The sequence below is a fragment of the Chrysemys picta genome, chromosome 1 (genome assembly GCF_011386835.1).
Source record: "Chrysemys picta bellii isolate R12L10 chromosome 1, ASM1138683v2, whole genome shotgun sequence".
In the NCBI taxonomy this organism is placed as follows: domain Eukaryota; kingdom Metazoa; phylum Chordata; order Testudines; family Emydidae; genus Chrysemys; species Chrysemys picta.
In genome coordinates, this window is record NC_088791.1 from 135940050 (window position 1) to 135963310 (window position 23261).

Genomic DNA, 23261 nt, shown 5'->3' on the forward strand with positions numbered 1-23261 from the left:
ATTAGCTAATCTGACACTGGAGTCCAGTTCAGGTTGAGAGTTTTTTTACAGCACAGTGTTGCTTAGCAGCAGATGAGTGACAAGGAACAAATGAATGCTGTAGTGCTGCTCTTCTTTTGTACCCAACAAAATCAACCCCTTTAGTTTCTCGCCCACCCATTCCCCTGGGGAATGTAAATGTGACCACCCCTAAAGTAAAAACAAACTAGCATTAGTAAGAATGTCTGTTGATCAGGAGGGCTACATACCATGCAGGACAACATCGCTGTGAAAAGGGGTGTGGGTCTCAACTAATGGAGTCTGCTCCTCACACCCTTTGGGCTTTGATCTACGCAGCTTTGCTTCTGGATTTGGCTGCACCATCAAGGGCTCAAGACGTTTCTTCCTCTGCTTCTTCTCCAGAAGAGCTCTCTAAGAGAAACAAAGGAAATGAAGTAAGGATGAATAGCCACACACACTAGAGAGTAGGAGGCAATGCATAGTCCCTCCCTGGCCATTGGCAACAAAGTATTTTATATTGGAACCACTATGAAGTCTGAAAAGCTCTGGTGTGCTCTGATAAGGGTGTCACACTTCAGAATGATTCCACTATGCAGACTTCACTGATGACTCTGGAGTGGGGCACTCACTTGGACTCTCAGATTTCATTGCTGGCAGCCAGGGGTCAAAGCACCACCTTAGACTGCGACCTAATCCTTGGCCATCAGCAATCTTTTGTCTTTGTATCCAATATAAACTGCCATAACTCTTTAATTCACAGAGTTAAATTTAGCAGATTTATTCAGTATCCACTATGAAGCATTTCACAAACTAGAATTAGCGATACAAAACACGTCTCATGGTTTCATTAATCACTGTCCGCAACTTACCTATTTAAAACTGATGGATAGGATAGAAATGACGACCCATCAGGACCCTCCAGCCTCTCTACAGTAGCTCTGATTCTATGACTAAACATTCTGTCTTTTTGAATAACATCTTCAGTTATCAAATTTCAGTATGTCAAATGTGTAATAGTACAGATAAGCTAATTTCATATTAAATGCCGAGAAGTATATTTGTGCAATATTACTTTTGCATGATTAACAATTCAAATATTTTATAGTGAAATCTTAACACAAGGTTGCTCTATCAAGACTTTTAACCATATTTGAGGACTTGACCCAGGAGCAAGCTGGAACAAAATGTTTCTAAGAAATGTACAATTTTGACCAAAAAAAATGTTGATAAGAAAACAACCCAGATGAAAAGGGAGAGGGATTTGGACAAAAATTAACTCTCTATGGGAAAGGAAATTATTAAAGAAATTCATCTTATGACAAAATGCCAGCTTCCTACATATCCCCTGACCTGCCTACTTAATACCCTATTAAAGGATCTACATTTTAAACAGAATGACAAATTAATTTCTTTTTATTAGCAGCTAAATTTTGCATTGCACATTACCAGAAAAATGTAACTGCTCCTCCTATGGAACTGAGGTATAGCAAAATAAGGACTGTCCTTGAAATGGGAAAGCTTTCACAGCAAGTATGTACACAAGAGAAGTGCCAAGAAGAGAATGGGTGTTTAGAAATGTGGTCATCCTTTTTAATGTACTCAGATGAGGAGGACTCTCCAGACAGCAAGCCAGGATCTTTAGCCAGGTTCTTTGACTATTAACCTGATGCTACATAGGAATAAGTAATGTACTATGTAGTATGTTAACATGTCGTAGTAACTTTGCCTCAGTAAAAAGGTTAAAAAAAAAAAAAACCCCAAACCCACACATCACAAAATGCCAAAGTTAAGCTTGAGACCACACCTCTCTCCCTGCTCCCTTGTGCCTCTGCATTACAATGTGATAGAGTCTTCAATTACACTGTGTAACAGGTCAAGCACTCACCACCACAGTACCTCCTGCTGGTTGCCTCAGGAATTAGCTCCTCAGCCTCAAAGTGCCCCCTGCTGGCTGGTGTCTCTCCTGCCTCAGGCCCCATGTCCCTCCCAGACCCTGGTGCCCTTTACCTTGGGGTTCTGCCCACAGCAGTATCCCCACAGTCTGGGTCTCCCCTCCCAGGGGAACCCCCAACCCTCTATAACCACCTTGCCTCAGTGGCTATTGCCAGTCATGGTCTAGCCCCCATTTACTGGGGCAAACTGCAGTCTGTAATGGCCACTCATCACTGGCAAGGGAGTTGGACCTGCTGCCTTTCTTGGCCCAGCTGTCTCCCTGCAGCCCCAGTACCTTCTTTGGCCTTCAGCAAGGCCTCAGCCTGGGGACTCGTCAGACCAGAGCTCCCGAGCTCTGCCTGCCCTTCCCCAGCACTGTTCTGCTTCAGGTACCCTCTGCTCCCAGGCAACAAGGTCCTTCCCACTCCAAGGCTGGAGTGAGACTGACCCAGCTCCTCCCTTAGCCCTTATATCAGGGCCGGGTGTGACCACAACTGTGGCTGCTCTTAACCCCTTTTCTAATTGGGTCCCAGCCACAGCCCTCTCCAAGGGCTGCTTTTAACCCCTGCACTCCTGGCAGCTGCCCCACTACACACTGCCACATACTATTTCTCAAATTCTCACTCTTCCAACTGACATTGCTATTGCACTCAGAGATATTATTGTGACTCAGCAAAACAAGTCAGGACTTTTACAGGAAATGGACTCTCTGATAGGAGCTGGCATCCCCAGAGGAGACCTCACAACTGGCAGCTCTCAGACACTGGAGGTCATAGATAGGACAAGAAGGAGTAGGAACTACAGGGGGAGTCAAGGATGTTTCAATCATTCGTGTTGAGCTAACTGAATGACAGAGAACTTGATATACCAAGTGAACTCATTCCTTGTGATACAAAGCTGAATGACAAAATTAGCCAGAGTCAAATGAACTATGAATCCCAATCTTAGTGTCAACATATATAAGCCTGTCACTTGTGATGTCATAACAAGTGATAAAGTAAACAAGTTCTAACTTAAATAATTAAGGTAAGACGCTGCTGGATGCATGCGGGTAACTGTGACGAGAACTATGTTTGGTACGGAGAGTTACAAGGTCCGTGAAGGAAAGTGGAGAATCGGATTTTAGTACACTGTAGTTCATCACTAAGCCAAATGGGATGTTCTACATGTGTACAAGTCACTTCCACTAAAGACAGATCATCTTAAGAGCAATCTGAAGGTTGTTCTCACTGATGATAGTCCCCACTTCTCTCTCCACATACTCCTTAAAGTAAGTAGACACCTGGATGCAAGTGTCCTTTTATCATCATTCCCTTCCAAACCTACTAAACTACCCTCTCTTTTTTTGTCTCTGGTGATGGCTCTTTCCCTGCATGTATTCTCAATTGCAGAGCTCAGTTCTTGGCCCTTTGCTCTTTTTTATCTCTTATGGCAAGTTTCCTCAGAAGGTCTGGGGTGTGCACACTGTTTCTTTAATTGCATGATCACATATGAAGGCTAGATTGAATGTCCTGGTTTATTATCCTAGCACTGTTCATGAGCACTGCCCCACATGAGTTGGTTTGTTGTTGTAGTTGGTATTCCTGAGGGCTAGGCTACATGGGTTGCTGTTATTCTAATATTATTTGAGAGTCATGTTCTCTAGGATGGTTTGTTACTGGGTTATTTTGGAACCTGTGCTGTCCAAGTTAGTTTGTTATTGTAACGTTACACACAAAGGATAGCCTGAACATTAACAATATATTTTCTAAGTATTAAAATATTGATTTGGAAGAAGAAACTACATAAGAATTAGAGAAACTTTGCAAATACATATTGAAGGGCAAATTTACGCTACTGATTGGTAGTCAGACCCTTTACCAGAAATTCAGGTCTGCTGGTTCTGCAGCTTTACAAAATATATAACCAGGCTCAGATCACAGAACATACCAGTATATTGTTACAAGACTAAAAAAACCAAAATATATTCCATAATCATTCACGAGCAGGAGGAAAGGAAATACGAGGAAAGGAAATGTCATTGAGCAAGACAGCAAGAGTCAACAACACATCCTCAAAATAAATATGAAACAGAATCTGTCACTGACATTTCCTTTATCTGACAGACAGAAGAGGAGAAGGGAAGCAAGAGAGACATTATACATGCAGTAAGAATATACCCAGTTACTATAGGCATCGGCGATTGAATTTGGGGGCCAGTATCTGATACCAGTAAACTAACTCTCTAAGAGCAACCTCACTGATTCTTCTACTAGGCCAGGTTTTTTAAAGCATTTTAGTGTTTGCTGCCCTATAAGTTTATTTCCATCTTAGGCCTAGTCTATACTTAAAACTTAGGTCAACATAGGAACAGCGCTCAGGGGTGTGAAAAATCCAAACCCCTCAGTGTAGACATGGTTAGGTCGACAGAAGAAAGCTTCCATTGACCCAGCTACCATCGCTTGTGGAGGTGGAGTTACTGCAGTGATGGGAAAACCCCTTCCATCGCTGCAGAGTGCGGCTATACTATGGTGCTACAGTGGCACAGCTATGGCACCGTAGCCATGCTGCCGTAGCGCCAGTAGTGTAGACATAGCCTTAGTACAGTACAATTCTGTTTTAACAAAGGGTTTATGGGACACACCAAAACTTTGAGAAAACAGGGGGTCTGTATACGTGGGACAGTATTTCATCATGCACACTTTCATTTAACAAAAACTTTTGGTTAACCAGAAGGTAGGAAAAAAATGGAAGAATACGGTCATTTGTTTTAAAAGAGTTTCTCTCTATTTCTATGTTTGATTAAGGCATGGAAAATGTGCTGCCTCACTGTTATTTAAGTAGGCTTAGCAGAATTTTTTGTTTAATAATTTTGATAGATAGTATCAATATTTATTTTTAAGCATTGTTTTAGATGTTTTATCTATTTAAATTTTCACAGTTGTGAAATTATGGGGGAGGAGAGGTCAGACAATAATTATTTAATGACAGTATATGTTAAGATTTCAAACGTTAAAGCTACCTAAATGGTGCCTCTGCTCAGGCTGCACTAAATGCTAGCGTAACACCACAATATAATAGATGGGAATATTTTTTCGTCCCTTTGAGTGTGTATGGTAAAATCAATATTTACCAACATTTACCAATACAAATCTAATCCCCCAAGCATACATTGAAGGCTGTTAGAGTGCAGTTCACTTTGTTTGAATGAGATGGCATAACAACTCTATAATCAACATTGCTAAGTGTTCTTTTAAAAATTCTCTTAGACTGATGTGATGTCCAAATAATAGAATTGGATTTTGTTTACTTTTGGCTAATATCAACTCTTTCTTCCATCCCTATATTATAATGGAGATTAATGTACTTTAGGGAAAAGACACAGGAGCAGTATGCTCCATTTGTCCCCGATAAGATAATGAAAGGACACTGGTTATCATGATGCATTTGACACTTTGGAAACATTATATATTAAAAACTTTCCATGACATTTTACTTTCAGGCTACACAGGATTCCTGAAAATTCAGAACACTGTGAACACAGGAAACAAAATAATAATACTGAGTCTATCAAATTTCCAGCAAGCTGCCCAGGGAGTTAGGACCATCAGGTCTAGCATAACACAGCAGACCAATGGGCCATCCAGTTTGGTTTTCTGTGCCTTAGGGGAAGACGCAAGCCCCCTAATAAAGCACGTGAGTGTGCAATACTACACCATTTATTTATTAATAATTGTCATCGTTTTTATTGCAACCACAAATGTGCTAGGCACATCACAGAAAGCATATAAAAGGCAGATCTCTGCTGTGGAAAAAGTTGCTCCCTGAGCATCATCTGGTTAACTGTTTAGGTCCTGAGTCATGTGGCTTAATAGATCTTTAATTTCTATAATAGCTGGGATAAACATTGCAAGATGAAAAAAGCCTGTTTAGTGTGTGGTGCACAATATATGACCAGCATGTGGCCTCTCACAGTGTCCCTACAACCTGCTGCTTACCTCTCTCTTTCTGCAGAATTTAAGCTTCTATTTATTAAAAAAAATAGACCAAAATTTTCAGAAGTGTTTAAAGGTAAAAATTTAAATCTACATGTACATACCTAAATAAGAGGTCTAATTACCAGCACTGCTGTGGACCTGCAGCTCTAACAGATTGAAGTTCCAAAATTTGTCACAAGTCTCTAGTCACTATAGTTTTGCAGAGAACCTTCTGAATGCAAACAAATACAGTTCTCTTTAAATGTGTCTGCAAACAGCCTAAAATAGAACCTCAGAGAGGTGTGAACTACTCCCATCCCTCTACTTAGGTTAGCCCCGTTGCCTAACATCAAATGACATGTAGTATTGTACTCTCTTTTATTTTAGAAGGAAGATCCAAAGTAAGTACTCTATCCAGTGTCTTTGGTTAATCAGACATTATTTGTAGAACCTAGATAGGGAGAAATCCTGTTCGGTCTGAGTGGTACAACCAAAGACCTAAACCCTTCCACTGACTTCTTTAGGCCTTGTCTACACTGGCAAGTTTCTGCGCAGTAAAGCAGCTTTCTGTGCTGTAACTCCCAAGGTGTACACACTGCCAAGCCATTTAGTGCGCAGAAACTGCGCAGTTGCAGCACTGTAAAAAAACCACCCCAACTAGAGGCGTACAGCTTTCTGCACTGGGGATACAGCGCCGTGGTGCCAGTGTAGACACCCTGGTCGATTACAGTGCTGCCATTGGCCTCCGGGAGGTGTCCCACAATGCCTGTTCTCGCCTCTCTGGTCATCAAATTGAACTCTACTGCCCTGCCCTCAGGTGACCAACCATGAGCCCTACTCCTTAAATTCCTTGGGAATTTTGAAAATCCCCTTCCGTGCAGTGATCTCAGTGCATCTTTCCAGGTGATCATGCCTGCTCCACGCACTAGGCGATCCTCTGCTTGGAGCAATGCCGAGCTGTGGGTCCTCATCAGCATTTGGGGAGAGGAGGCTGTCCAGTCCCAGCTGCGCTCCAGCCATAGGAATTATACCACCTACGGACAGATTTCACGATGCATGACAGAAAGGGGCCATGATTGGGACACACTGCAGTGCAGGGTTGTCACGATGCGACGACTCATGGTGCGGCGCCTCCTGCTGGTCATCCTGGGAATTAGCTCTTCCAGCCTGGAGCACCCTCTGCAGGCCGGTGTCTCGCCTGCCGCTGGCCTCTGTGTCCCTCCCGGACCCCGGTGCCCCTCTACATCAGGGTTCTGCCCCCAGCAGTAATCCACAATCTGGGTCTCCCCACCTGGGGGAACCCCCAACCCTCTATCCCCACCTCGCCTCAGTGGTTACTGCCAGACACCATCTAGCCCCCACTCACTGGGGCGGACTGCAGTCTATAAACCACTCATCATCGGCAAGGGGGGTTAGGACCTGCTGCCTCTGCCTATCTCTGGGCTGCCCCTCTGCAGCCCCAGTACCCTTTATAGGCCCTTAACAAGGCCTGCAGCCTGGGGTTTTATTAGGCTGGAGCTCCCCAGCTCCTTCTGCCCTTCCCTAGCACTGCTCCACCCTAGGTACCCTCAGGGCAGGTGCAAGGATGTTTCACGCCCTAGGCGAAACTTCCATCTTGCGCCTTCCGCCCCCCCGCGGCAGCTCCCCACCCCCCCCCCCCCGCCCTGAGGCGCCCCCCACCTATGGCAGCTCCTCCCCTCCGTCTTGAGGCGCCCCTTCCACTCCCCGTGGCAGCTCCCCCCGGCCCGGGGAGCTGTGCGGCAGCTCCCCGCCCCAGCTCACCTCTGGTCCGCCTCCTCCCCGAGCACGCCATCGCCGCTCCACTTCTCCCAACTGATTGGCGCCGCAAGATTGGGAGGGAGAGAAGCGGAACGGGGCAGCTTGCTCAGGGGGGAGGCGGAGCAGAGGTGAGCTGGGGCAGGGAGTGGTTCCCCTGGGTGCTGCCCCCCCCTTTACTTGTTGCAGGCCGCCCTCCCCGCGCCCCCCTTCCCCAGCTCCCTCCGCCGAAATGCCGATGACGACCAGGGTGGCCGAAGATCCGGCCGCCGTGGTCGCCACCGAAGGACCCAAAATGCCACCCCTCAAATGCTAGCACCCTAGGTGACCGCCTAGGTCGCCTAATGGGTTGCACCGGCCCTGGGTACCCTGCTCAGCTCCCCAGGCAGCCAGGTCCTTCTCTCTCAAGAGGCTGGTGAGAAAGTGTCCTCTTGAGCTCCTGGCTCACAGCCCTTTTATAGGGCCATCTGTGGCCTGATTGGGGTGGTGGCCTCAGCTGTGGCTGATTCCCCAATCAGCCCTTCCCCAGCCACAGCCCTCTCCAGGGCTGCTTTTAACCCCTCCAGGCAGGAGCAGGGTGACCACCCCGCTACAAGGGTCGAAGTGAAGGAGCTGCAGAACACCTACCACAAGGCACGGGAGGCAAACTGCCACTCTGGTGCTGCGCCCACGAGCTGCTGGTTCTACAAAGAGCTGGATGCAATACTTGGTGGCAACCCCACCTCCACTGCGAAGGCCACTGTGGATACTTCGGAGGCTCGCATGCCAGTCGAGAGTGGACCGAGCCAGGAGGAGGAAATCTTGGATGAGGTTGTGGACGGGGAGGGGAACACAGAGGCAGAGGATGACTCAGAGGTCAGAGATGCATGCAGCCAGGAGTTCTTCTCTACCCGGGAGGAGTCTAGCCGGTCACAGCTGTCAGATCTTAGCAAAGCGCAAACAGGAGATGAGACCCCTGGTAAGTGGCTTTGATTTTGGGAATCGCTGAAGCAAGTTGTTGGGGGGAGGAGGGTTGCAGAAAGCAAGCTTGTGTCTGTATGATGTGCGTACCACCACATGCCTAGTCTGAGTGGTGGAACAGGGTGTTGATTGACTCCCTCACTTCATGGGAATCTGCCTCAGAGATCTCCAGGAAACTCTCATGGAGATACCGGGCAATCCGCTGCCGCAAGTTCTTTGGCAGAGCTGCTTTGTTTCTTGCCCCATTAAGAGTAACTTTCCCGTGCCACTCTGCCATCACTGGGAAGAGGGAAGGGAAGGGAAGGGAAGGGAAGGGGAGGGGAGGGGAGACGACAATTGCTGCACACAGGCAAGTCGCATAAGGGCCAGGGTGGAAGCCGCAGTCTTGGAGAAGACCCTCCCTTGATTCCCTGCTAACCCTCAGCAGCGAGACATCTTCCATAATGAACACAGCCTGTGGAAAATGTAGGTACAGTAATGATTATAAGCCCCCCTACAGTGCTGGCTCTCCCCAACAGCCATATGCAAAGTGTACAGTACGGTCCTGGAACACTGATTTCCCCCGCCCTTGTGATTACTCACCTTTTTGGGGGTCTTGTGGCTCATGTGTGCTTTCCTGGGGTCAGCCAGTTAGCGACAGGTATGGGAATAGTGGCTGTGTTTTAAATCACTGAATCAGTGGTCCGTGTGTTGCAAACAATACTACTTCTGTAAAATGTTGCATTTTGGCTTCACAGAGATGACCTTGGGAGCCCAGCCTCCCTCTTTGTTATGACTGGCTGAACGGCTGCGCAGAATTAGAAAGCGGCCATGAAAAACTAAAGAGGACTTTCTGCGTGATGTCATGATGCACTCCACGGCCGAAAAACAACAATCGAAGGAGTGGCTGGACAGTGAGAAGAGGGACTGAAAAGAGAACGTGGCATGCCAGAACGAAGCGCTTAAACCCTATGGAGCGCCAAGCAGACACGCTCCAGGCGCTACTAGCTCTTCAAACCGAGCAGCTCCGCACCCGCCCTCCCCTGCAGCCGCTGTCGCTAAACTCTTTCCCATGCGCACCCCAGACACTGCCAACACACTCTTCTCAACCTCCTGGCTCCAGTCTGTACCCGCAGCATTCTACTCCTGCCTCGTCACAGCCCAGCCCTGCGGACTCCCTGTACCCACTGCACTCAACCCCTTTCCCTCTGCAGTTTAGCCGTGCTGAAGTAAAGTTCCCACTGCACTGTACTCCAAAAGGACAAGGTTGCATATGATATCTGGACATACACAAATCTTTAACCGTTCAGGGACCCCACCTCCTCCTAGGACCCTCCCTTCCCCCATCCCCCTCAGTGCTGATGTGTTTTTTTGTTTGTCTTTCTCCTCTGTTTTGGTTTGAAAGCAACCTTTATTCCATTAATTGAAAGCAAACAGAGCCCTGCAAAGCAACAGGCAATTTTCTTAAATCTTCACAGTGCATCAACTGCACCAATCACAATCATCTCCTAGCATAACAAGCACTGCACTCCCGAGCATAGCAACAAATATTAGTGGCTTTCAGCTTCAAATTGCTGCCTCTAGGCATCCCTGATCCTTATGGCCCCATGCTGCACCCCTCTAATAGCCCTGGTCTCTGGCTGTTCAAATTCAGCCTCCAGGCACTGAGCCTCAGCAGTCCAGCCCTGAGTGAAGCTTTCATCCTTCTCTTCACAAATATTATGGAGCATACAGCACGCGGCTATAAGCATAGGAATATTGTCATAGGCCAGGTCCAGCCTCCCATATAGACAATGCCAGTGGGTCTTTAAATAACCAAAAGCACACTCAACAGTCATTCTGCACATGCTCAGCATGTTGTTGAACTGCTCCTTGCTGCTGTCAAGGTGCCCTGTGTATGGCTTCATAAGCCACAGCATTCAGGGGTAGGCGGGGTTTCCCAGGATCACAATGGGCATTTTGACTTCCCCTAAGGTGATCTGGTCCGGGAAGAAAGTCTCTGCTTGCAGCTTCCTGAACAGGTCAGTGTTCAGAAAGATACGTGCAGCATGCACCTTTCCGGACCAGCCTGCGTTAATGTCCATGAAACGCCCACGATGATCCACAAGTGCCTGGAGAACCATAGAGAAATAACCCTTCCGATTAATATATTTGGTGGCTAGGTGGTCTGGTGCCAGAATTGGAATGTGCGTGCTATCTATCGCCCCTCCACAGTTTGGGAAGCCCATTTGTGCAAAGCCATCCACGTCATGCACGTGGCCCACAGTCATGGTCTTTTGGAACAGGATGCTATTAATGGCCCTGCACATTTCCATCAACACAAGTCCAACAGTCAACTTTCCCAGTCCAAATTGGTTGGCGACTAATCGGTAGCAGTCTGGAGTAGCCGGCTTCCACAATACAATCGCCATGCACTTCTCCAACGGCAGAGCAGCTCTCATTCTTGTGTCCTTGCACCGTAGGGCTGGGGTGAGCTCGTCATACAGTCCCATGAATGTGGCTTTCCTCGTCCGAAAGTTCTGCAGCCACTGCTCATCATCCCAGAGGTGGATGACGATGTGATCCCACCACTCAGTGCTTGTTTCCTGAGTCCAAAAGCAGCGTTCCACTGTGGTCAGCACCTCCATGAATGCCACAAGCAATCTCGTAAGTCGTATGTACTATGTCGTAAGTACTATGAGTGACAAGATCAATGTCGAACTCCTCTTGCCTTTATAGTTTAAGGAATAACTCCACTGCCACTCGTGATGTGTTAGTGAGAACGAGCAGCATATTGGTCTACAGTGTGGGATCCATTCCTGCAGACTGAAGAGGCAGAGTGCGCAGTACACAAACTGTTGAAAGATGGTGACAAATGTGGACAGATGCACAGGGACTGCTGGGATGCGAACCAATACATCATGGGGCACTGGGACAGGACCCAGGATGCCCTCTACCTTCCCATAACTCTTAGCGGCAGAAGAGGAAGAGATGCTCTGTGGGATAGCTGCTCAGAGTGCACCGCTCTGAATACCGATGCAAGTGCCGCAAGTGTGAACACGCTATTGCGCAGGCAGCTGATAGTGTGAACATACAACAGCTGTTTCCCTTCAGCACTCTCTGAGCGGCGCTGTAACTCTGCCAGTCTAGACATACCCTTAGATAATGTCATGCATACCTACACAGAAACAACATATCTGACACTAGAGACAAAGGTAAAACAAACTTCAGTGGCTGGAAGCTGAAGCGAGAGAAATTCAGACTAGAAATAAGGCACAAATTTCTAAGTGAGGGTAATTAACCACTGGAACAGCTCATCGAAGAATGTGGTAGATTCTTCATCACTTGGGAGTCTTTAAATCAAGACTGGGTGTCTTTTTATAATATATGCTTCTAGTTCAACCATGAGTTATTGGACTCTATACAAGAATTACTGGGTGATGCTCTATGCCTTGTGTTAGCAAGTGAGATTAGATTATCATAATGGATTTCTGGCCTCAAAAATCTATGAACATAGTGGTGGATTAGCCACTGGACCTATGGAGCCCATGCCCGGGGGGTCTGGTAAATTGGGGGGCCCCGAAAAAAATCCGCCCCCAGATGGCGGAAGCCCAGAGCCCCAGAAAAAGTGCCTTGTGGGTCAGGGGAAACTCCAATGCCCCAACCCATAGCAGTGCCGGGTGGAGCGGGGAAAGCCCCCACATTCTGACCCCGCTCCCCAGCAGAAGCGCCATCTGGGTGGGGGAAGTCCCCCAACCCCACCTCTGCTTCCTGGCAGAAGCACCAGGCGAAGCCGCAGCACCTGGACCCAGCTGCGGCCTCGGACTGGAGGCGCTTTCACTCCCTGCCGTGGCCTCACGGCTGGGGGAGCTCTCACTTCTTGCTGCAGCCCCAGGGTCATGATGAGGGGGACAGAGCTTCTCTGGTCTTGGGGGGGCAGAAAGGAGTAAATTGGTGAGGGAGCAGAATGGGTGGGACTGTGGGTGGAACAAGGGTGGGGCCGCAGATGGAAGGGGTGGGGAGCAGCCCCACCACATGCTCTGGCTGAGGGCCCCACCAAACCTTAATCCGCCTCTATATTAACCTATACTCATTTTAAATTTCACAGGGCAGAATAGTAAGGATGAATATGTTTATCTAAGTGCCCTAAAGGGTATGGTGGTCTGGGCATTCAGCAAGTTGTGTATCAATCAGCTGTTTGGAAAGAGATACAATTCCTGCTCTTCTCCCAAATCAAATGCTAAGCCAAAAATGGGTTGTATGTAGAAAAAGAAAGACAGAAAGTTGCTGGAAGTCTATCTTGACAGAGGGGTTAAGCAGCTCTTTCTACTGTTTAGAGAGTATTTTTCTTTCTGCTTTGATGTTTAAGCTGGATAATTCCCTACAGAGATTAATTCTCCTCCTCTCTTTTGATCCACTCAGTCTTGTGATGACTGAATCCTAATGAAATGAATAAAACAACACTTGCAGGAGGCACAAAATATCAAGGAAATCAAAACAAAAACTGTGGCAAGCTTGACTCTTAAACTAATGATAACCAGAAAATCCTTGAAGGCAAATGGAAGAGATTAGTTCTAATCGGTCTCTGTCCATCATTCCAAGCATTTATATCAGACTCATCACCCTGTCTTTGTTTTACTCCACACATGGTCTCACATGCCACAGGAGTTGCTCTGTACCTTTTGCAGTTGTTTACACCAGTGCAAAGTGGGTGCAAAATGCTGGTGTTTTATACCCACTTTGCACTGGTGTAAAGACTATAAAAAACACAGCAGTGAATCAGGTGCATCCAAGAGGCACAATGGGGGGAAGAAAGAAGTGCAAGCATTTGTCTCTCCTTCCCTATCAGAATAAAGAAGCGGCAAACTCAGACTCATAATGTGAAATGTGGTTGTAAATTCCGGGAGACTGATGTTTTGACCATTCTCTTATAGTAACACTTGTCAGCCTCTGCACTGCCTGTTCACTTACCTGGTTCTCTAGTTTCAGCTGTCGCAATTTCACACTTTCATCTTCAAAAATACTGTGGAAAGGAAAGAGAAAAAAAACTTATTATTGCTAGTAAAAATCATTTACATAGCACTGTAAGTGTATGTGGTGCTCTACAGAGTAAGACATGGTTCCAGAACAAACAAGTTTATAAACTAACTGCCAGCCCACAATATACTTTTTACCATACTGTGAGACCCAACAGTCCTTTGATATATGTAAAAACTCACTTTTATAGAGCAGTTTAGACAAGACTGAGCTATGTATTAACCACGTTCCCGAGGCAATACCAAAGCAATTTTCAATACTGAACAATTTAATTGGCTGAGTCATGAGCCAATTTGCTGCTCCAATGCTTAACAGTTCAAAGCAATTCACTATGGTCCTGGTTCTCCCACAAATATCTACATCTCAGAGTTCTGCACTCCCTGGCTCCTCAATCCAGCTCTTTCCTCTTTGTGGACTGCCCAGGATCACTAGTCATGATATGTAAAAGACTGTATTTATCCAGTTTTGATATGAATTTGACCTGATGTATAAAAATTGATGATTTCAGTACTGAAATGTTCTATAGTTAGGTGATGCTGTGGTTGGCATTAGGAATTTGCTACCCACTGATATTTTAATAGGTAATAACATTGTAGCCAATGTAACGGTCCTCAGGAGCCAAAAAATCTCACTGTGTTATAGGTGAGGCTGCGGTATATCAGGGTAGGGAGAGGAACCGCTCACTGCCCCAGCTCACCTCCGCTCTGCCTCCGCCTCCTCCCTGAGCGCGCCACCGCCCCTCCGCTTCTCCCTCCCTTCCAGGCTTGCCGCGCCAATCAGCTGTTTGGCCTGGCAAGCCTGGAACGGGGTGGGGGGGAGAAGCAGAGCAGCGGCGGCGTGCTCAGGGGAAGAGGCAGAGATGAACTGGGGAAGGGAGCGGTTCCTCTGCACTCCCCTGTTACTTGCTGTGGCCCTCCCCGGGGCCCCCACACCCCAGCTCATCTCCGTTCTGCCTCCTCCCACAAGCGCGCTGCAGCTCCACTTCTCCTCCCTCCCTCCCAGGCTTGCCGCGCCAACCAGCTGTTTGGCGCGGCAAGCATGGGAGGGAGAAGCGGAGCTGAGCGGCATGCACATGGGAGGAGGAGGAGGCGGCGGCGTGGAGATGAGCTGGGGCGGGGAGCAGTTCCTCTGCACCCTCCCTCCCCCCTTACTTGCTATGGCCCCCCTGCCCCAGCTCACCTCCGCTCCGCCTCCTCCCACGAGCACGCCGCAGCTCCACTTCTCCTCCCTCCCAGGCTTGCCGCGCCAAACAGCTGATTGGTGCAGCAAGCCTGGGAGGGAGGAGAAGCAGAACTGCGCTCGTGGGAGGAGGCGGAGCGAAGGTGAGCTGGGGTGCGGCGACCCCAGGGAGAGCCGCAGCAAGTAACGGGCGGGCGCAGAGGAAACGCTTGCGGTAACACAAATTCGGATATAACGCGGTAAAGCAGCCCCGTCCCCCGGAGCGCTGCTTTACCACATTATATCCGAATTCACGTTATATCGGACCGCATTATATCGGGGTAGAGATGTATTATAAGCAGGTCCCAGGGAAAGTATGGGTCTGATACACCTGCTTTGTCTGCAGTCAGTGAGGAAGGCTGTGAAAGGGGAGGGAAATCCTAGTCTTTTTCTGCTGAGAATAGCAGCTTGCCTTCTGAGAAGGAATTTGAAAGTTCTTCTATTGTGTCAGAATCTGCTCTGGGTTTAAGTGAAACACACAAAGAATTTCTGGTAGTGATCAATGGCTACTTGATCACTAGTGTCTAGTTGGCAGCCGGTATCAAGCAGGAGCGCCCCAGGGGTCAGTCCTGCGGCCGGTTTTGTTCAACATCTTCATTAATGATCTGGATGATGAGATGGATTGCACCCTCAGCAAGTTTGCGGATGACACTAAGCTGGGGGGAGAGGCAGATACGCTGGAGGGTCTAGAGTGACCTAGACAAATTTGAGGATTGGGCTAAAAGAAATCTGATGAGGTTCAACAAGGACAAGTGCAGAGTCCTGCACTTAGGACGGAAAAATCCCATGCACTGCTACAGGCTGGGGACCGACTGGTTAAGCAACAGTTCTGCAGAAAAGGATCTCGGGATTAGAGTGGACGAGAAACTGGATATGAGTCAACAGTGTGCCCTTGTTGCCAAGAAGGCTAACGGCATATTGGGCTGCATTCCCAACAGATCGAGGGAAGTGATTATTCCCCTCTATTCGACATTGGTGAGGCCACACCTGGAGTACTGCGTCCAGTTTTGGGCCCCCCACTACAGGAAGGATGTGGACAAATTGGAGAGAGTCCAGAGGAGGATAACGAAAATGATTAGGGGACTGGGGCACATGACTTACGAGGAGAGGCTGAGGGAACTGGTCTTATTTAATCTGCAGAAGAGAAGAGTGAGGGGGGATTTGATAGCAGCCTTCAACTACCTGAAGGGGGGTTCCAAAGAGGATGGAGCTAGGCTGCTCTCAGTGGTGGCAGATGACAGAACAAGAAGCAATAGTCTCAAGTTGCAATGGGTGAGATCTAGGTTGGATATTAGGAAAAATTATTTCACTAGGAGGGTGGTGAAGCACTGGAATGGGTTACCTAGGGAGGTGGAGGAATCTCCATCCTTAAACGTTTTTAAGGCCCAGCTTGACAAAGCCCTGGCTAGGATGATTTAGTTGGAGTTGGTCCTGCTTTGAGCAGGGGGTTGGACTAGATGACCTTCTGAAGTCTCTTCCACCCTAATCTTCCATGATTATATATGCTCAGCAAACTGATCCTTCTTTGGAACAAGAAAGGGTGGCAGTTCAGAATGATACCCTGGCTGGGGAAGGAAAGGGTAGATTTTTTTATGCAAGAAGGTTTGTTGTATCAAGAATCCTCTATAGGAAGAAATGGCATCCTAGTAAATTTGCAAGGAAATAGTTGTGCCTCAGAGATACAGGACAGAAGGACATTTAGGAGTGGAGAAAATCTGTGACAGGCTGAAGAACAATTTCTATTGGCCTCATACATTTCAGACAGTGAAAAATTATTGCAAAAGTTGAGATTTGTGTCAGAAGCTTACGGATTTAAAGGGGCCTTACAAGACACCACTGCAATCTTTATCCATTATTAAGGAGGCATTTGCCAGCGTGTCTGCAGATATTGTAGATCTCTCACTAAACCTTACAGGAGTGGAAAGAAATACAATACTTGTGGTGGTGGATTCTGCCACCGGGTATCCTGAATCCACAGCCTTGTCTAATAATATTGAAGCTGAAACTGTGGCTACAGCTTTATTTACCATTTTCAGCAGAGTAGTATTTCCCAGAGAAATACGGACAGATCATAGTGCAAACTTCACAACCATGGTCTTAAAAAAATTATGGGAATTGTGTGGAGTGAAGCATATAAAGGATGCTTCCTAACACTCAGAGACCAATGAGGCTGTGGAAAGATTTAATGGAACTTGGAAAGCTATGCTAAGAACGGATGTCTCCAGGTGTGACAACAACTGGGACATTTTGGTCCCATTTCTTCTATATATGTACAGAAGTGTACCCCAAGAATCTACTGACTTTACTCCCTTTGACCTCCTATATGGGAGGCAGGTGAGGGGACACCTAGATTTAATTTGAGACTCTTGGGAGGGCAATATGGAGGAAACAGGACTATAGTGGGGGAGTATGTATCTAATTTTAAGGAGAATTTGCAGGTGATGATGGATTTGGTGCAACAGAACCTTAAGAAAAGTCAGGAAACTCAGAAAGCTTGGTATGATCAGCATACTAAGAAAAGATCATTTGATATTGGTGATCTGGTTTTAATATTAATTTCTGTGAGGAAAAACAAAATGCAGGACTATTGGGAAGGACCTTTTGAGGTGATTGAAAGAGTGAATGAAGTCACATATAATGTCAGAAAGTCCCCCTGTCAGGGGAACTGTGCAAACAGTGCATAACAATAGGTTAAAAGCTTACCATGAAAGGGAGATTGCTGTGAATATGATATGTTGTGCTGATGAGGAACCATTACCCACCCCTTTAATTGTTTTTTTTCAAAAAGAGCAAAGAAGGAACTCCACTGGAAAGCACTGAGTTTGGGGAGTTTAACTCTAGTCCCCAACCAGGAAAAGCTCGCCCTTTTAAAGCACCACAGACAAGTATTTTCTAACTGGCCAGGTTTAACTAACAAGACTGTACACTCCATTCAAACTGCAGAGCATACCGGGCCAAAGGGGAAATGCATAGGAGGTTGAAAGCAAGCTGGAAATGGAGTTAATCACAAAAAGTCCCTGGGAGTCTCCTATTGTGATGGTTCCTAAGAAGGACAAACCATCAGATTTTGCGTAGATTATAGGAAATGGAATGCTATCACCCAGTCTGATCCTTACCCCACAGCCTGAATATAGGACTTACTGGACCTACTGGGGGGAGGGGTGTGTAAAATTCCTAAGTACCCTAGACTTGACTCGTGGGTACTGGCAAATTCCCTTAAATGCTGATGCCCAGGAAATATCTGCTTTTATAGTGGAATCTGGAATATATGAATTTAATGTTATGCCTTTATACGGTTTGTTAATGAGGTGCTGCAGGGGTTACAAACTAAGTTCCCTCTAAGCTGTGTGGCCACGCAGCTGCCTATTAAGCCCCATGCAGAGGCTCTGGGCTGTGGCGGGGAAAGGCGCCCCTCCCCGTCGGCCCCAGCACAGACCTGCCCGGGACTTGCCGCAGTCCCTCCCTCAGCCCAGCCCAGCCACACCGGAGCTGCTGTGGCCAGGGAAAGCCACTTCTCCCTCGGCCCAGAGCTGCTGCAGCGAGAGAGGGCTGGGGGGAGTCCTCTCTCCCCACCGCAGTCTGGGGGCAGCCTGCACCCCAAACTCCTCATCCCTGGCCCCACCCTAGAGCCTGTACCCCCCACACCCCAACCCTCTGCCCCAGCTCTGAGTCCCCTCCCAAACCCCTCATCCCTGGCTCCACCCCAGAGCCTGCATCCCCCACAATGCAACCCTCTGCCCCTGCCCTGAGCTCCCTCCCGCACCCTGAACCCCTCATCCCCACCCCAGAGCCCGCACCCCCAGCCAGAGCCCTCATCCCCCCACACCCCAACCCTCTTCCCCAGCCCTGAGCACCCTCCTGAACCCTGAACCCCTCATCCCCACCCCAGAGCCCACACCCCCAGCCAGAGCCCTCATCCTCCCACACCCCAACCCTCTGTCCCAGCCCTGAGCCCCCTCCCACACTCTGAACCCCTTGACCCCACCCAGACCACATGAATTTTGTTATGTGCACCAATATGAAGGTGTTGTGTCACACATCACCTCCATATTGGTGCACATAACAAAATTCATTCCGCACATGGACGTAAAAAATTAGAGGGAACACTGGTTACAAACATTTGCCAGAGCCTATATAAATGACTTGGCTATTGTTAGTAGCTCCTGGCAAGACCACTTCAATCATGTGGGAACTGTGTTACAAAGGCTACTATCAAGGTCTCCAAATGCAAGATGGGAGCTGCAGAGGTTTCCTACCTAGAACACAAGGTAGGCAGTGGGTTTGTTCACCCCGACCCTTCAAAGATAGAGGCCATAAGGAGCTGGCCTTCCCCTAGAACAAAAAAGCAGGTTCGATCCTTTATTGGTCTGGCCAACTATTACCCATAGGTTTGTAAAGGGGTTTAGTTGCATTGTGGCCCCCATATCAGACCTTACGAAAAAAAAAAAAAAAGAAAGCCAGACTGGGTGGTATGGACAGAGGTCTGTCAGAAAGGCTTACAGAACATAAAAGAAGCTTTGTCTAAGAAGCCTGTTTTGGTCAGCCCTGATTTCAGCAAACCATTTGTGCTGTGCACTGATGCTTTTAACATTGGGTTGGGTGCAGTACTGATGCAAGATGGAGTGGGGGGTAAGAAGCACCCCACAGTCTATGTAAGCATAAAACTGACACCCACTGAACAAAATGATGCTGCAATTGAAAAAGAGTGCTATGCCATTGTCTGGGCTATTAAACCTTATCTGTGTAACAAAAACATTACTGCTTTAAGTCAGTGGTCCCCAACCTTTTTCGTCTGGCGATGAGCCACAGAGGACCGTGGCGGCGGACAAGCATCCGCCGAAATGCTGCCGACAAGCAGCGTCATCCAGAGGCGTCGCCGCCGAAATGCCACCGAATTTCAGCGGCGACGCCTCTGGATGACGCTGCTTGTCGGCGGCATTTTGGCGGATGCTCGTCCGCCGGCCAGTAGGCGGGTGCACTTAGATGTCCTGGCGGGCGCCATAGCACCCGCGCGCACCGTGTTGGGGACCCCCGCTTTAAGTGATTATGCCCCTTTGGCATGGCTGCACTGAGCTAAGGGAACCAATTCAAGATTACTTTGTTGGGAGTTTGGCCCTACAAGAATTTGACATGGACATAATTCATAAGGGAAAGGAAAATGTTGTTGCAGATCCTTATCAAGAATGGGGAGTCCCTGAGGTGGGTTCAGAATTGTCTGTGTCACCCCTTCATACTCCAGTTTTGCGTTGGGGGTGCAACAAGTTAGCAGGTCAGAACTATTGGCCAATTCACTTGTGTGTGAATATCAAAGAAACATTAAGTATACTAGTATGCATAGACTAATTCATTCGTATGTTAAATGGTCAATAGCTTCACTTATCTATAACCTGTTGATGCTAGCGCATTACATTATGTAATCCCTGTAATTAGATAACCCTAGATTAAAGCATGTGTTAGTGTTAAAATGAGAAGATGTTTGATGTGTAAGCTTCATGAAAATTAACAAAGGATTGTTGTTTGCTATTACAAACATCTGCATTTATGTATAACCCTGTAACTAAAATTACTCCTCAAAGTAACTTTGGAAATGTAAATGAAGAAGGTTGCTAACTTCAAAGCATGGGTCATTGTGTTTGACAATGGAAATTCACAGACTCAGTCTTCATTTAGTCAACAAAGGAAAAGCCCATGCGGTGAATAGAAACATTTCCCAGATTGCATTCCGTGGAAAGGAGCTATAAGAATGGATCCAGGGAACGATCCTGTTACCTCTGAACTTTTTGGGCACTCATAGGGAAGCATTCTAGATGCAAGACAGAGATCCCCAAAGTTATTTTGGGTAACCCTGAGAAACCTATGGAAAATTAGCAGATTACTACCTCTCTGCTATTATTTTGGACTTACAAATTTATACTCTTCTGTTAATGTATTTTACCTGCTTTAACCTCTCAACAACTCTCCCTTTTTTTTAAGCTAATAAACCTTTAGTTAGTTTACTAGAGAAATTGGCTGTCAGTGCTGTCTTTGGTGTCAGATTGAGAATATCCATTGACCTGGGGTAAGAGACTGACCCTTTGGGGTTGGGAGTAACCTATTTTGATGTGATATTTGATATAGCGACCAGTATCACAAAGTCCAGTTTGTCTGGGGTGGCAAGATAGGCTGGAGAGCCTAACGGGATTGTCTGTGCCTACATGGTAAAACTAACATAGGGATCCAGGAGTTGACATTAGTTATTGGCTTGGTGAAATCTAATTATTGAATATACCACCAGGTTGGGGTGTCTGCCCTGTTTTCTGACAGTCTGATCTGAGATTGGCACTCACAGTTGGGAGCCATTCCAGACAGTGTGACACCCATCTATTTATATTTTAATTAACTATGTCTGAGGGTTATCTGTGTTTAACTGCTTTTTATTTTGTCACATTTCCTGTTTCTGTAATTTGCCAATAAAATGTATGAGAAATCCTCACTTAGGTTGTGATGACTATACAGAAAAGTACCACAAAAGAGCTGGTCAGAGCCATTATAGGCACAGGGAGGGACAAATGACCTGAAGGATACTTGCTATGGTTATACTAATAGATTTAGGCTCCCTGTTGATACAAAAATATCAGTTGTTTAAATTGTGTGTAACATATTTGCTGAATACAGCAAGATATGCAGTAGCTGCCATGTGGAAATCCAGTGGGTGATGAAGACTTGGCATGCTCACATACAGAACACACTGGTGATAGAAAAGGTTACCTTTGTCATGGACAAAACACACACAGGTTAGAAGCTGTAAATAATAATGTTCACAAAACAAATAGGGGAATAAAGCAACAAAACTCAAATCGTTTACCAATTTCTTTGCATACTGGTTTTAAAGAAATAGATTACATTTTTGAACTCTTGAAAAGAGGTAGGTAAAAAATAATCCATTCATCCTGTAGCAGCATTAGATCAGTGGTTCTCAACCTTCCCAGGTTTTACCCCTTTCAGTAGTCTGATTTGTCTTGTACACTAAGTTTCATCTCATTTAAGAACTACTTGCTTACAAAATCAGACATAAAAATTAGGACTGTCTATTAATCAATGTTAACAAATGCAATTAACTCAAAAAAATTAATCGTGAAATTTATTAACTATTTTTGTATGTTTTTCTACATTTTCAAATATATTGATTTAAATTACAATACAGAATACAAAGTGTACAGTGCTCACTTTATATTATTTTTATTACAAATATTTGCACTGTAAAAATGATAAACGAAAGAAATAGTATTTTTCAATTAATCTCATACAAGGACCATAATGCAATCTCTTTACTGTGAAAGTGCAAGTTACAAATGTAGATTTTGTTTGGTTACATAACTGCACTCAAAAACAAAACAATGTAAAACTTTAGAGCTGACAAGACCACTCAGTCCTACTTCTTATTCAGCCAATCGCTAAGACAAACAAGTGTGTTTACATTCGTCATAAACAGATAGTTAAGGGTTAATGCCTCTTTTACCTGTAAAGGGTTAAGAAGTTCACCTAGCCTAGCTGACACCTGACCAGAGGAACCAATGGGAGGACAAGATGGTTCAAAGGGAAGGAGAAAAGTTCCCTTTGTCTGTTGAGTTTCACTTTGGACCGGAGTGGAAAAGCTCCAGAATTCAGCCTCTTATTAAGTAGTGAGTATTAGTGAAGGAAATAAATAGGTTTATGTTTATTTCTTTGTAACCTGTCTTGTGCAATTAGAGGAATAGTCAAATTGGGTATTTGGGTATTTTTTTGTGTGTAATAAGGGTTTGCCCAGGGGAACATCCTCTGTGTTTGGAATCTGTTGTCTGTGAGAGTAGCTGGTATGCTAATCTCTCTCAGAGGGTTTTCTTTTCCTTTATTTTCTTTAATTAAAAGCCTTTTTCTTAATACCTGATTGATTTTTCCTTGTTTTTAGATCCAAGGGGATTGGATCTGGATCCACCAGGAGTTGGTGGGAGAAAGGAGGGGGGATGGTTAATTTCTCCTTGTTTTAAGATCCAAGGGGTTTGGATCTGTATTCACCAGGGAATTGGTGAAGAGTCTCCCAAGGCTACCCAGGGAAGGGAATTAGCACATTGGGAGTGGTGGCAGTGGACCAGATCTAAACTGGTAGTTAAGCTTAGAAGTTTTCATGCAGGCCCCCACATCTGTACCCTAAAGTTCAGAGTGGGGAAGGAGCCTTGACAACATTTATGGGAGATAATGCCCGCTTCTTGTTTACGTCACCTGAAAGTGAGAACAGGCGTTCGCATGGCACTTTTGTAGCCGGCATTGCAAGGTATTTATGTGCCAGATATGCTAAACATTCGTATGTCCCTTCATGCTTCGGCTACCATTCCAGAGGACATGCTTCCATGCTGAGGACACTAGTTAAAAAAAATAATGCTCTAGTTACATTTTGACTGAACTCCT

The 23261-nt window shown here is 46.4% G+C and overlaps 1 protein-coding gene across 12 annotated transcripts in view; it reads right to left on the bottom strand.

Annotated features, from left to right (window-relative positions):
* TULP3 (TUB like protein 3) overlaps positions 1–23261 on the bottom strand; it is a 75877-nt gene that overhangs the window by 23275 nt on the left and 29341 nt on the right. For 8 of the 12 annotated variants that reach the window (XM_065584289.1, XM_065584275.1, XM_042842416.2 and 5 more), the window contains exons 2-3: positions 13554–13605; positions 249–411 (exon numbers count right to left, since the gene is read on the bottom strand). In XM_065584289.1, coding sequence (XP_065440361.1) covers positions 249–363 — 115 coding nt within the window. In that variant the 5' untranslated portion in view covers positions 364–411; positions 13554–13605. Of the gene's footprint in view, positions 1–248; positions 412–869; positions 976–1885; positions 2374–13553; positions 13606–23261 lie in introns of those variants that run through there. The other 4 variants (XM_065584292.1, XM_042842505.2, XM_008173402.4 and 1 more) reach the window with 4 other exon arrangements.